The sequence below is a fragment of the Schistocerca cancellata genome, chromosome 1 (assembly GCF_023864275.1).
Source record: "Schistocerca cancellata isolate TAMUIC-IGC-003103 chromosome 1, iqSchCanc2.1, whole genome shotgun sequence".
NCBI classification, from domain to species: domain Eukaryota; kingdom Metazoa; phylum Arthropoda; class Insecta; order Orthoptera; family Acrididae; genus Schistocerca; species Schistocerca cancellata.
The window spans coordinates 543,521,718-543,537,723 of record NC_064626.1 but is presented as its reverse complement, the minus strand read 5'-3'; the positions used below and the strand labels follow the sequence as shown (position 1 = coordinate 543,537,723).

Here is a 16,006-nt window from a genome sequence, read left to right as displayed (position 1 = left end):
GAGATCTATTCGGACTTGCCTTGCACCATTCAGCATAGTAAACGTCGTAAACCGTGCCCATGTCTCGGCTGTGTGACTGTGGACTTTTCCGTACGGGCTTAGTTCCGCGATGACTTCATCTTGTCACCTCGAAAGGCAGTTCGAACATGCGGATCGTTCGAAGGCCAAGTCTTGTATGGTCGACATCCACAAGCCCGACATTGCCGTCGGAGTGTCGAAATTTTAGTCCATGTCGCGTCCGTTGAATAATCTCGTTGCAGGCAGCATCGGTAGTCATCTTACTATAAACGACACTGCTAATGACAGGAGTATGCCGATCAGATCGTCACGGGGATCTTACATCTTCGCGTACGAAGCGTTTGATGGCCAGTGCTTTGGGTCGTGCGTATTCATTTGAAAACGTGAACTTAAGCGTGTTCGTCCTGTAAGAGTTGGCCATTTTAGCTTGTTCGACTGAGAAACTCGGTGACGGGGAAGTAAACGAACATACCGCGCGCGCAGCGGCGTGGACGGCCGAGCGCGGTCCGCACTGCTGCCCTGCCAAAGGCAGGCTGCCGGCCATATGAGCTACCCAAGCACGACTCACGACCCTTCTTCACAATATCAGTTGTCTTGTTGGAAATTAGTTTTTCCTGTTTCTGATTCCCTTCATTAAATAATAATGAGTAGATAACTTCTTGCTCAGTCTGAAAATATTTCTTCTTACCCTTTACGGCATAAATGTCACTCCGTGCTGATTGGCTGACATTTTTAAAAGCAAGTAACAACATCACAACCGAGGAACCTTTCAAAAAGAGTAGTGTTTTCACATGGGAGCGAATGTAGATTGTGGAAGAGGACATACGGCTGCCAAACCTCATTTCCGTATTCGATATTGAAGGGTTTACATGGCCGACCAGAAACGATATTGGAAAATTGGTTTACGAAATCCGGATTTAGGAATCCCATGTAACCATAGTGTCCAAGCAACCTGATACTATCTACTTTGGCGCATGTACTTAAAAGTCTCAGTCGTGACCAAAAACGAGACGTAACTTTTTCAGCAGTGACGGAAGGACATGCGCTTCATACACGGTTCAGTATGTTTGAAGTCTGCATTTTGATCTAGAAACACGTGGTGCTATTACTTGAACAGACATGAAACTATGTAGACTAAAGTTTCTACTCCATTTTTAGCGGTTTCCAACATTGTTTCGAGCATGCGAGATCAGCGCTGGTGGATTTTTATTCTCTGTCGTTGCTTTTTGGCCCACAGCAACATTCTTGTTTATTAGTTGTCTGTTAGTATAGAGTAATGCATTAGCCTGAAAGACAGGCAGGTGAGTCAGACTGTTGGTAGATATACCGGCGTGACCGAGTTAGGGTTTCCACACACTTTAAGGCAAGTGCTGGGCTGGTCCTCAAATTCCGCCTAAGAGAGTACGATTTGTTAACATTTAAAATCTGTTAACACCCTTCGATTACCTTTACGACTGTGGCTTCACGGAGGGCATCTGAAAGTTAAATAATAAAATAAAATTTGCCAAATCATGAAAAGCAGACGGGATAAATGCTAGGGAAAAGAAAGAAAGAAAGAACTAGCTTTCTTGTTTGAACAAGTGGGGGTCAACAGGGCCACACATCTTCACCAAATGAAAACCTTTACTGAAAAGGGAGGATGATGAATCGTTTAAACAGAATGTGACAGTAATTCTGGACAGCATTTCAATCAAATAAGCTTTTACTAAGATGTTCCAGAACCCCTACCATTGGTGCTGTGATAGTGTGGGAATGGAAGGGTTATGTGTTGGAAACTAATAATGTAATATCATACATTTGTACCTCAGTGACCCTCACTTCATAGTGATGTATTTTCTGTCAGAGTAATGGAAATGTCACCATTCTTGTGCTATCACTTGAAGCTTTTTCAGTAGCTGCTGCTAATCCCAAAAGCCTTAATACACACAATTTAATGCCCAGCTCTCTGTTTACATGTCTTCAGATGCACTTTGATAAATGTCATATTTTTTTCCGAATTGCAAAGTTTTCTCTGCTTTCAATTAATCTTTAACTTTATTTCTTAGCTATGGAAAACTAGGCACCCAGATGGGAATATTTTCACTCATTATTATGATATTTTGATCTTGAAGTACTGGCTGTTTGTAAATCAGTTATACTAAAGCAATCTTTAACTGTGAAAAGAGTAAGTAATTTACAGTAATGTTTGATACATCACTGAATGTGGTGTATCTTAAATTTTATTTCCTAGCTAACATTATTAGATCTCAATTTTTGTGCCGGTTGGAATATGCGAATGAGTTATTCCAACAGGCATCATGAAGTGATATAACAGTGCAGAATGTGGTCACCATAATCACCTGATTTAACCTCAGTAGACTTCTGTGTATGGGGTTTCATTAAAGACAGTGTGTTTGTTCCTCCAGTTCTGGGATATGCCGATGAGCTGCGACAATGCGTAACACAAGCAGTTGTCACCATACATAAAGACCTACTTATAGGACTTGGCAGGAAACTGATTAACAAAGAGGACATTTATTGTGTTAACAAAAGATAGCCATATTGAACATAGTGTTGTGTCAAATGTTTCTATAAGTTATTTACCCTCTTCACGACTGAAGATTGCTTTTGTATAACTAATTTATTTAGACTTAGATATGAATAAAATTTCATCCGACTACAGATTTTTTGCATGACACACATCAGGTAGGCTGTTGCTTAAAAGGGTGATTTCCCATAGTCCATAATGAATTTGATGCTGAGCTTAGGAAAGTGAAGAAGAGATTTATATTAGTCTTTCTAATGGTTGGAAAAATGATGTTCCAAATGTCCACCTCAGTTTCTCTGCAATTAGTGTGTCGGATTGCTTTATTGGGTAGTTAGACTCAACTGTAGGTAAGGCCTGGGATTTTTCATTGATCATAGGACTGGAACAGGGTGCAAGTGGGCTTCTGAGGCCAATTGAGAACCTCATGCATGGCTGTGTGCGCCGCCATCTTGGCGGGTGACCTTGAACGAGTTTCGCTGGGTCGCCGCTAGGCCGCGGAGGATCGCGCTCTAGTTTTAAGAGAGCGCGATCCGCTGGAAAACTCAGCTTCCGGTGCCGCCATTGCGTTACTGAGCGGGCTTACTTCCGCTGCCACGCCCAGATAACCTTATCACTATGACGTCAGGGGACTGTATATCTCGCTCGTGAGGCAACAGCAAGCTCATTCGACTCGAGGCAGTCGCACGCAGCACACAGCCATGCCTTACAGGCACAGCACTCCCCACCATACCAAATCCAAATGATGCCATCTGCCATAGGATAACACGATGGTCACTGAGCCCCTTGTGGTCATCTGGGTTTGACCACAGAATCACTCTTTTCCTTTTTTTTATCATTTTCAAATGAAATGAATCACAACCAATCACTATAGCATAAGACAAAATGGAAATGAATCTAGTACTTATTTTTTAGAACACATATGAAATGGATTTTCATAAGAAAGTTCTTCCTATCAATAATTTAATCTATTTTGTAATTTTACTTTTTGATAGACTAACTTTTGAGTGTTTAATGCAGCAGATTCTGTATGGTTCTTGTAGGTAGACTTTTCTACAGAGTAATTATCAACTTTTTAAAAATATAAGCTACACATTGTGCCAGTTACAGTTCACAGACTTTTAAACAGATCTGTGCATTAAGCTCTGGTACCACTTCTAGTTATCATCCTTGCAAGAGCAAACCCAAGGTCTGAGCTAGGGGTGGGAGGAGGGGGAGGGGCAGCTACTTTCCATTGGGTATGCTATTGTGATCTAGTGATCCATCTCTATATGTTTGATAAATATTATCTAAAATGTATCACATCAAATATTGCTGAATTCTCATTAAAAGCAGTGCTCGAAAAATCTAAGGCTTTCTCTTCAGCTAACTGTATAACCCTGCTTTACTGACTTGAGAAGTGAGCACAGGTGGCTGGCAATGCATACATAGCACTGCCTAAACATGAAGGCTGCTAGACACACAAATTCATATTGATTTCTTTGCTTGTAAACAACTGTGGTGGTATGTAAGACAGCATCACTATATACAGAATTATACAAATGGTTAGTTAGTTTCATGTTCCACGGACCATTTGCATGATAAATAGAAATGTTGTGGAATGAGTCAAGTTCCATTCACATCACAAATTATTTTTTAAAAAGCCAAAAAAAGAATATGTACATATGTGAGTCAGCAATTCTTACCCACCACCTTGTACACATTACAGTAATGGAAATTTTTCTACAGAATAGAAGGAGTTGTAAGAAAAAACTTTTTCAGTTTATTTTCAGATTTTATTTTGCTGGCTGTCAGGCTTTTTATATCACTGGATAAGTGATCAAAAACTTTGGTTGTGTCATTGTGCGAGCTCTTTTGTGCTGAAGAGAACCTTACTGTTGCATCAATAATCTTATTTTCTTCTTCTGGTGCTGTAATCATGCACATCATTGTTCTTTTGAACTGCAGTGGATTACTTACAACAAATTTTGTGAGAAAATAAATATACTATGAAGCAGTAGTGAGAATGCCTAACTCTTTAAACAGATGTCTACAATATGGCTGTGTGCATGTGCACCACATGTTATTCTTATAACATATTTTCAAGGAATGAATACTTTCTTTCTTAAAGATGAGTTGCCTCAGAACATTATTCCATATGACATGACTGAATGAAAATATATCATCATACTGATCTGTCTCTTCCCAAGATTTGCAATGATTGTAAGTACAAATGTAGCTGAACTTACTTGTTTTCGGAGATACACAATATGATTTTTCCCTTTTAAATTCTCATCAGAATGGAAACCAAAGAATTTTGAAGTTCCACTGTATTTATTATTTTCTCACCACGTGTTACACTTTTCATTTGTTTAGTACCACTAGACGTGCAGGACTGAATATGATGTCTCTTTTTAAAATAGAGGGTCAGGTCATTTTCAGAAAACCAGTCAGTGATACTGTTAAGAATGTTGTTTACCATTTATTCTGTTGCTGTCTGTGTGCTTAGATTCATTATGATAGTAGTGTCATATGTGAAAAGTAATTCTGCTCGTTACACATTATATGGAAGATCGTTCACATATGTGGCGGCTCGTGATTATACATTCTGGGTGTTCACAAATATTTAGGTCCAGATAAATCTGAGAATCTGAAATTAATAGCATCTGCTGTATAAGAGTTATGTTTATCAGCAAATTTATGCAACTACAGCCACTGCCAATAATAATAATAACAACAGTAATAACAACATGCATAATTTGTCATATTTCATTCAAGGTGAACAACTGTGGGGTCATGAAGGACTGAGCGAGGTGGTGCAGAAGTTAGCACACTGGTTTACATTTTGGAGGATGATTGTTCAAACCCACATCAGGCCATCCTGATTTAGGTTTTCTGTGATTTCCCCAAAATCGCTTCAGGCAAATGCCAGGATGACTCCTCTGAAAGGGCACGACTGACTCCCTACCCCATCTTTTCCTAATCCAGTGGGACCAGTGACCTCACTGTTTGGTCCCCCCCCCCCCCCCCCCCCAACCTAAAAAAAAATAATGGGAACAGGTCATGAAGGATGAGGGGTGATCGATACTAGTAGCCATAGTCCAGTTAATTACTCATGTCCTAATTGTTACCATGATGCATATATGCACGCATGCGATCAAAGCCCTGATGGCCTGCCACCTTAAACCCATTGTGGACATTACAAGTGATAATTACAGCACACAGTCAGTATTGATTCCACATAGATATCTTTTATTCACGGCCAGTGGCCTTCCATACTGAGCTCTGTGAGGTGAATTTTCTCTCATACCCCTCTACTGTGGGCTCTTGCACCAGCAATAATTTTGATGTAATGTTATTTAAAATATGTAGTGATATAGTCCCTGTATGATATGCTGTGATAGTTGAGGTTTAAAAACAGGGATGTAGCAATGATGCTGATTGGTAATTACGGTTTTTCACAGGCTGGTGCACCAACATTTAAGGTGCTGCATTTGTCAGACACTCACTTTGACCCATACTACCAGGAAGGCACCAATGCTGACTGCAATGAACCATTGTGTTGTCGGCTCACTAATGGACCTGCACTGAAACCACAAGGTGCTGCAGGACGATGGGGTGACTACCGAAAGTGTGACACCCCACATCGCACAGTCGATAATATGCTTCAGCACATTTCCAGTGCTCATCCGGTATGTATATACATGTTTAGCATTTCCTGGCTCAAAATCTGCTGTTGATCTGGCACAATGTAGTAATGGTCTCATATGAGTGTATTGTATCAGTATATGCTGTCACACCAATACATTTTAAAGAATCCTCTAATGCTTATGATAAAGCAGGCACTGCCTCATGCTGAGAAACAACCATTAAACTATAAAATGTCATCAAATAGAATTTGTTCCATGTTTAACATAATGCTTAAAAGTAACTAAGAAATGCTGTTGAGCATGACAGTGGATGAACATCCTCTATTTTAAATTGTAAGATGTCACTGAAACCTACACAAAAATAAATTACCAGAGCATAGATACTCAAAATATTCAGATTAATCATAGGAAATTGAAAATACTCCATAAATCAAATGTGAGCAACACATCATTGAGTTTTAATTTGTCAAAATTCAGTTGGTCCTTGATGCCATCAGATGGAATATATACATAGGTACCAGTAGGAATACACGAGTATCTTACTATTGGATGATAAACTGCCTGAGATGACTTGAGTTATGGTATGTTTACATAGCTAGTATTGACAAATAAAATGTCACAAATTTTCTACAACTAACTGCTATTGTGCAGTCTGCAATTATTCATTTGCTGTGAGACAGTATCACAAGAGAAAATGAACAATGTTGATCAATGAGCAATACAGAGGAATTACTGAAGTCCCCTTTGTGGAAATTATACATATTCCAGTACAATTAAGAAATGTTCATGTAATTTAAATTGTGTAGAGTGATTACATTTCTGTTATAAGTGTACTTTAGTTATTAAATAATGTTTTGAAAGAGTTGGGAGCTGTATTTTAATCTATATGTGTCAGTTCAAAGCAAGTCAGAGTTTTACAGATTTCTCACAATTTCGACAATATTATGAAAAGGATAAATTTCTACTCACTGTAAAGAACACTTGTTGAGCTGCAGATAGGCACAACAGTAATGGCAGTTATGAAAAGAAACGAAAGTGCACACGCACGCGCATGCGCACACATGACCACTCTGGCCAGTAGCACTCTATTCTTTTCATAATATTGTAGATATTCTGACTCAGAATTTATCATAATTTCTTCATTTGTTATGTTATAGGCATTTTTATAGATTCATGAGGTAGATACATTTCAACTGAATTTTTTTTTTTTTTTTTTTTTGTATAGTTAAAATTTATTTCAACTTCATATTTTATTTCTACATAAATGTGTGCTTTGCACTGTTCTGTTTTACTATAAGGCTACAGATCTTAGATCAGGTTTGCAAGCAAGTTTCAGTGTCACAGTACAACAGTTAGCTGTTATAACTAATGGAATGGTCAGTAATAACCTTCAGTTCATTTCAGGACATTGATTATATACTGTGGACTGGTGATTTACCTCCTCATGATGTTTGGAACCAAACAAGAGAAGAAAATTTAATGGTATTAAAGGAAACTGTCAACCAGTTGTTAAAAACATTTCCAGGAGTTCCAATATTTCCAGCATTGGGTAATCATGAAAGTGCTCCAGTGAATAGGTACAAACATGATTATTTTTGATAGTGAAAGTGATTGAACAGTTCTTTTGTGTGGTAGCTTTCTTTTGTTAAACTTATAAGTAAGTTCTTCTATAATCTTATGTGTGTTGGTATTTATTCAGAACAGCATATAAATCCAGTTAGTAGTTTAATGGGATAGGAAAAGTGATTAGTATTACATAGTGAACACCAATGTGATCTATATTAAGCTAGCAATAGGAAGGAGTAGCAAGTGTTAAATGTAACAAATGAAGTAGAAGATTTTTTCAGAGTAATATGCTTCCTACTTATTTTGAAATGATAAACTGAGCCTTAGTAAATGCATAAGGTTTTCAGAAATGTAATGACAGTTAATTACAGTGCAGTTTCTAGAAGCTGGTTCTCTTTGTTGATATATCCCTTTACTCATTGCAAATCAGCGAAGGTTCTCTTTCAATGTGTGATCTATAGAACATGTTGAATGAATGAATGAACAAATATAAAGGCAGGATATTTAAGTGTGATGATAATTCAGCTTAAGAAGTGAAAAAGAACTCTGAGATTGCATAGTGTTGTGACCAGCTGCTATCCAGCAGTTGTCTATCATTCATCCCATTTTTCTGTCTGATATAGTCCAACACATATACTCATGCGCTCATTGCTACACAACCCAAATTCCCTGTTCATGCTGTAGTTCATCTTTTACCATGACCTCAAGTTTTAGCTGAAATGCAATGTTTTGCCTGTAGTCTTATAAAAAAGTAATCAAGGAACAATGAAAGGCTCTGGTAGTACACTGCATTATATGTATAGTGCTCCACTGGTCCCAAAGAGTGGACTGTGTGCAATGTGGATAGAAGTTAGATATGCATCTTCTAGTTAACTTTGCTTCAATAAAATGGCTTAAAGTTATAAAATATCATGTTATGATGACAACATGAGTTACATAGTAACCAGAGACATTAGCTGTCTCTTTTTTTTTTTAATAAAATATTAGAGTTGGACAACAAATGGTTATGTAATTCATCCATAAACTCAAGTTATTACCACCATGACATTTAATATACTCTGGCAAGTTACTGAATACATGTGTAACCACATATCTGATTTTCTGTATTAACATGAAGCTATTCAGTTCACTGCAGATTGTTTTCAGTTTTAGCATTAAACTGCTCAAAAAAGTTTGTTACCTGTATATTAGTGAATATGTGTGGTTTTAGATTTGAGGAGAGTAGGTAATGAAAGACTAAGCATTATGAAAATAAAAAAGTAACTTTGCTGTAAAATACCAAGAAAAAATATAAAATAATAAAGGCAATCTGTTAAAAAGTGAATGTCGACATATGTACGATCAAATTCAGCTGGCTAAAGTTCAATAGCATGAGGCTGTACTATATGTATTGTAACAAGGTTAGATCCTTCTGGACATGATAATTCACAAGTTGACTGAGATGTTGCTACTCAAGCTCAACCCACATTTTGACGGCAGCCCCTTTGATGTAATCTATTGTGTGTGTGTGTGTGTGGGGGGGGGGGGGGGGGTTCCTGCAACAATGCACTGAAAGTTTCAGTGAATCACAAGCTTGCTTATTTGAGTTCATGTCAGTAATTGCCACAGGCCATTCAATTGGATCGATTCCTGTCTCCTAGAAGATCATATTCACATGGTGTGTGCGATATGCTCATTCTTGACTATGCTGAAAAACAAGTTCATCACTGAAATGTTGACTGTAGGATTTGGACAATAGGTTGGAGGTAGCATCTTGACAGCGAATAGCCCTCAAATTATCTTTGATGCTGATGAAAGGTGAGCAACATAAATACACAGTACTTGCCCTAAGTACACCTGAGCCACCTCAATTGGTGCAACGGCATAACTGAGATGTGTCTGACCACCTCCACACTCTTCTATGATGATCATCAGGCTTCAGACAAAAATCACACTCTTGTCAGTGAAGAAAACCTGACATCATTGACCCAGGTTTCGTTCTTGGTATTCCCTTGCTAAATTTCTTGCCATACCACAATGCTGGTGGTTTGACTGTTGTTTGTAATGGATGCTTTGAGGTCAAGCTGATTGTGCAAAGAAGGCTGTGTAATGTCTGCTTTGACATAAGCCTCCTAATCTATATTACTAAAACGCTGTCCAAGAACCAGTAGTAGCCAGAGATACATTGTTTTGTGTGTTACAATGCTGGGTGAATGTTCAAATCATTTTGCTGTGTTGTACACCAGTTTGGTGGGCAATTTTCCACACTGTCAACTCTTCTTGCCATAAAGTCACAATGAATGCACAGTTTAAGCTTGAAATGACCCTTCAAGGAATGTTGACAGACTGAACTGTGACACAATTAGTAGTGTCCTATTCACAACTGGATACGCACAAGGTCATAGCCTGGGAGGATCATGGTAGGGCAGCTGTCCCCACCAACCCCTTTCATCCCTCACCAGAAAGAGAATCTTGGCAAATTTAGCCTGCATCCTGCCTTTACAATTAAGACAGATGCATTAGCTAGTATCAGTTCAAAGAAAGCCAGAACATATAATGAATCATGAATAGCAGCAAGTGTACACAGGGCCATTTATCATGAAGTCTCCAAACCAGTTTGTCATTCATTGGAAAACTAACATGATTTCTTCCCTTAGCTCAGATCCTGGGTATGCTCTTGGATACACAGTGCACTCTACTTAACTGTACTGAGAGTATAAGTTTAGTTTTATCTTCATTACGCAGATAGATGTACATAGCAATTTTGCGTGCTCCAAAGAGTATTGAGAATGATGTTCCCAATAAAAAAAACTGCAAAGTCTGTAAGTCGTCAGGGTGATGCAAAACATTTTATTGAACTGTTTAAAATCATGCTTTTTAAAAGGGAAATACTGATAATAACACAGGACATTAATGTATACCTAGGCTTGTTTTATGTAAGACAAAAGTTTCCACAAAAAATAAACCTTTACCTCACTACTGGATGAAAAGGAGTCTTCTAACTTAATTTTAAATCCATTTATAGTTTTAATAAGAGTATCACAGAGAATGGGATAGAAGAAGTTCCCACTAAATGTCCAACATTGGCAATGAGGGTAATTTGTATGCAGAAAGAATGAGAATATGTCTGTTGGGTGTTAGTGGTCATAACCTCTCATTATTGTGCTTATTGGATATTGCTACAACATTACCCCATTACATTAGTTTCAGAATTCTGTGTCTCATCAGAGTCACTGTTAGTTAAAGGTACAAAGAAGTGAGCATGGCATATATTTTCTGTGTCCATACTACTCCTAACTTTTATCATTACACAGACACAGAAAGGCTAACCAGTAATTGTTTTCAGGAGGCATGGCATGGAGGAAAGAGGAATTTGTTGTCAAGGTTGGAAAGAGGGTACAGGTTACTTAGATCATAGGCCATCTCTTCTTCCTCATGGGAGATGCAGTGCTCTTAAGCAGAAGTCATTTCTCCAATTTCATGTAGCTGATTGCTTTTTTTACCTCAAAGAATGAACCCTTTGTTCCAAATTCTATGAATGATGTGTCTTTTTTTAAATGTTTCTCTTGACAACACTGGGAGTTACGCCAGCCGAATGCATTTTAACTATTTTATGAAGTAAATTTTCCTACTACATATTTCATCAAACTACTTAACTGAACAGTGATAGATGCTGACATGGGTAAAAAAAAGAACACACAAATTATAGTTTCCAGACCTAGAGGTTTCTTCATTCTGCAATTAAGCTAATAATAGTGGGGGAAATATGAGTTATTAAGCATGTGGGAATGTCACCCCAAAACATATCACTTCTATTCATGTGTGCAAAACTTCTAAACAGCTGGCTGGATCTGAAATGAAATATTTTTGTTACTGCAATGATTTTCTATTACTTCTGCTTCAACATATCTGCTGGTACATGTGAATGTTATTTTTCTACAGTTTCCCACCACCATATGTGCATGATGATTTCTCAATTTCATGGCTCTATGACGAAATTGACAACCAGTGGCGACAGTGGTTGCCCTCATCAGTATCACATACGGTTCGACGAGGTGCTTTTTACAGTGTGCTAGTACGACCTGGTTTTCGTGTGATTTCCTTAAATATGAACTACTGCAATAACAAGAATTGGTAAGTGAGAGGCTTGCATCATAAATATTGGTTGTGTATGTACTGTGAATATGAATTAATGTGTTTCATACAATTGTGTTATTTCACACAAGTGTTTTGGTAAAATAAGTGAAGGACTGTACTTGTTTAGTAGGTGTCCTGTCTTCAACTGCTAAAAATCTTCCAACAGGTGTCTCCATTAGATGAAAACCAGGGACCTCTCACTTTTCTATTATTTGGCATCAATGTTTTCTTGTTTAATTCATGTTTAGTTTGTCTATTCTATAGACCTTTTGCCACTTTTAAAGAAAAGAATTCTTTCTTAATGGCCAACTATCATTTTGTTGATGATGATAATAACAATAATAATACTGATAATAATAATTCAGGATCATGTTCATTAATTTAGGTGGCTACTACTAAACAGCACTGATCCTGCAAAAGAGCTGCAATGGTTCATATATGAGCTACAGAGTGCAGAATTTAATGGAGAGAAAGTCCATGTCATTGGTCATATCCCTCCTGGACACAGTGACTGCCTGAAAGTTTGGAGTCGAAATTATTATAAAATAATTAATAGGTGAGTATAGAATGTAATTCTTACATATAATTTATACTCAGTTGCACTTGAGGCATGTCCTGTTAGTTTGCATTCTACAACAATGATATTGTTACAGTTCATTTCAGACTATTATAACAAATTAAACAGCAACCCACCAAGGCTATCTCAATGCAGAAGTTGTGTCTTCATAGTTTTGAAGTTTACTGATGAGCAGAAGGACAGAAAAAACTAATATTTGTTGCTCTAACAGACCAAAATTAATCACCCATTATAGGGTATCCGTAATAATGATTCACTGGAATATGTTCTTGCCTACATGATTCTTGTTATGGTAAACTTTTATATGCTTATAATAGGACATTTAAGAAATTTTAATTCAGTTAGCTTCGTGCATTAAATATCTTGTTCCTGGGCTGGGGAGATGAATTGCGCCCAAAAGAATATTAATTGTTCGCATAATGCCAGATATTATTCTGTTTCAAATGTGCAGCATCAGATTTTTGGAAGATTCAGATGTTTATCTGCTGCAGTTGTTATTAATCAGATAGACATGTCAGAATTACAACAAATAAGAAGCAGTTCACAAGATGACATGGTAATAGGTGACCATATCCTGATACTGACTCTTGCAGCTAGAAATGCAGTCAGGAAACTTTATGAATTTAACTTGTAACTGATATATATTTTGTCTTCATTTTCTAGTTAACATTTAATGCATGTTTTATGTTTCTAATTTCTGATGTCATGTGACACAAATTACTAAATTTAGCCAATTTATAATAGTACTTATGCAGTAGTGCAGATGTACTGAAGTATCCATTTCACTTTTTTCTCCCTAGATATGAGTCAACAATAACAGCACAGTTCTTTGGGCACACTCATTTTGATGAATTTGAACTCTTTTATGATACAAATGAACCTGGGCGTCCTACGAGTATTGCATATATAGGACCGTCAGTGACACCATATTATAATTTGAATCCTGGATACAGAATATATTATGTTGATGGTGATCATCCAAAAACAACAAGGGTAAGGCAATTGTAGTTTTAATTATTATGTCGTCCTAACCGCCGTCTGCTTCATGTCTGCTGTGCAGCGGGCTACCTTAATTTAAGTATTAACTGTATTTTTCTTACTTGTCACTTCTTCTTCCGTGTGTTTTTGCTTTTAGGAAGCTTTAATTGTCGAGTGCTATTAATAGTGTTCCATAGATTTCGTGTTTGTTTTGAATACAGTCAGAGAGAATCCCTTTAGTCAACCATAGTGCCAGTAGTGCTAGTGTTTGTTTTCAATACAGTCCAGAGACAGGTTGTGCTATTTTCATTGTTTTCTACAAGAAGTGGCTAGCAATCACAGTTTAGTCAATAATCAGCGGCCTTTAGTGAATTAGCAGTCTAGATAAAAGTTGATTAACTCTCTTCAGTAAATTGATTACATAGGATGGATAGGATGTGTGACTGTATGGACGCAGGAGGAGCTGGCCACTGTTCGCGAACAGCTGAGCGTGTTGATGGCTGCGGTCAGCTGTCTTCAGGCTGCTGGCTCTGAGCACTATGGGACTTAACATCTGAGGTCATCAGTCCCCTAGAACTTAGAACTACTTAAACCCAACTAACCTAAGGAAATCACACACATCCATGCCCGAGGCAGGATTCGAACCCGCGACCTTCAGGCTGCTGCCTCGGAGTGTAGCGGCAGTGGGGAGTCTGGTGCGTTGCAAGGTACACCCCAGGTGTTACATGCTTCACCCATTGTCCCTGCTGTCGAGACATCTTCGCGGGTACTGGGTGCGGTTGGGCCACCCTCTCCCCAAGGGGAGTGGCGGGTTCAGCGGCGCACGAGGCGGAGGGTAAATGTGGAGGCTGGCCATGTGGCATCGCCCGCTCTGCCTGTGAGTGGACATGTGGCTGCTCCTTCAGCAAGATCCAAGGAGGCACACGGGGGGAGGGGTTTATTAGTTATTGGGAGCTCCAACATTAGGCGGGTGATGGAGCCCCTTAGGGAAATAGCGGAAAGGTCAGGGAAGAAGGCCAGTGTTCACTCTGTCTGCTTGCCGGGGGGTCTCATCTGAGATGTGGAGGAGGCCCTACCGGCGGCGATAGAGAGCACTGGGTGCACCCAACTGCAAATTGTTGCTCATGTCGGCACCAATGACTCCTGCCGTCTGGGTTCAGAGGTCATTCTCAGTTCGTACAGGTGACTGGCGGAATTGGTGAAGGCGGAAAGCCTCGCTCGCGGGGTGGAATCAGAGCTAACTATTTGTAGTATCGTTCCCAGAACCGATCACGGTCCTCTGGTTTGGAGCCGAGTGGAAGGCTTAAACCAGAGGCTCAGACGATTCTGTGGAGATCTGGGGTGCAAATTTCTCGACCTCCGCTATAGGGTGGAGAAATGTAGGGTCCCCCTGAATAGGTCAGGCGTGCACTACACACCGGAAGCGGCTACAAGGGTAGCGGAGTACGTGTGGAGTGCACATGGGGGTTTTTTAGGTTAGAGAATTCCCTCCCTAGGCCCGACAAGACGCCTCCTGAGACGCGGCAAGGTAAGAGTAGGCAAAATGCAACAGAGAATAACAATATTAATGTGCTAATAGTAAACTGCAGGAGCGTCTATAGAAAGGTCCCAGAACTGGTCTCATTAATAAACGGTCACAACGGCCATATAGTACCAGGGACAGAAAGTTGGCTGAAACCAGACGTAAACAGTAATGAAATCCTAAACTCAGATTGGAATGTATACCGCAGAGACAGGCTCGACAGTGAGGGGTTCAAATGGTTCAAAAACCATTTGAACCCTTTGAACCCAGCGATAAGAAGTGCAATAGTATCGAAGGAAATTGACGGAGATCTGAAATGTGAAATGATTTGGGTGAAGGTCACGGTTAAAGCAAGCCCAGACCTGGTAATTGGATGTCTCTATAGGCCCCCTGGCTCAGCAGCTGTTGTGGCTGAGCACCTGAAGGATAATTTGGAATATATTTTGAGTAGATTTCCCCACCATGTTATAGTTCTGGGTGGAGATTTTAATTTGCCGGATATAGACTGGGAGACTCAAACATTCATAATGGGTGGCAGGGACAAAGAATCCAGTGAAATTTTTTTAAGTGCTTTATCTGAAAACTACCTTGAGCAGTTAAACAGAGAACCGACTAGTGGTGATAACGTATTAGACCTTCAGGTGACAAACAGACCCGAACTATTTGAAACAGTTAACGCAGAACAGGGAATCAGCGATCATAAAACAGTTACGGCATCAATGATTTCAGCCATAAATAGGAATATTAAAAAAGGTAGGAAGATTTTTCTGTTTAGCAAAAGTGACAAAAAGCAGATTACAGAGTACCTGACTGCTCAACACAAATATTTTGGCTCAAGTACAGATAGTGTTGAGGATCAGTGGACAAAGTTCAAAACATTCGTACAATATGCATTAGATGAGTATGTGCCAAGCAAGATCGTAAGAGATGGAAAAGAGCCACTGTGGTACAACAACCGAGTTAGAAAACTGCTGCGGAAGCAAAGGGAACTTCATAGCAAACATAAACATAGCCAAAGCCTTGCAGACAAACAAAAATTACGTGAAGCGAAATGTAGTGTGAGGAGGGCTATGCGA

At 39.0% G+C, this 16,006-nt stretch overlaps 1 protein-coding gene across 8 annotated transcripts in view; it reads left to right on the top strand.

Annotated features, from left to right (window-relative positions):
• LOC126179888 (sphingomyelin phosphodiesterase) overlaps positions 1-16,006 on the top strand; it is a 419,882-nt gene that overhangs the window by 363,020 nt on the left and 40,856 nt on the right. For all 8 annotated transcript variants that reach the window (XM_049924650.1, XM_049924653.1, XM_049924649.1 and 5 more), the window contains exons 7-11: positions 5,986-6,213; positions 7,576-7,748; positions 11,659-11,850; positions 12,239-12,409; positions 13,231-13,423. In XM_049924650.1, the coding sequence (XP_049780607.1) occupies positions 5,986-6,213; positions 7,576-7,748; positions 11,659-11,850; positions 12,239-12,409; positions 13,231-13,423 (957 nt within the window). The remainder of the gene's footprint in view (positions 1-5,985; positions 6,214-7,575; positions 7,749-11,658; positions 11,851-12,238; positions 12,410-13,230; positions 13,424-16,006) is intronic.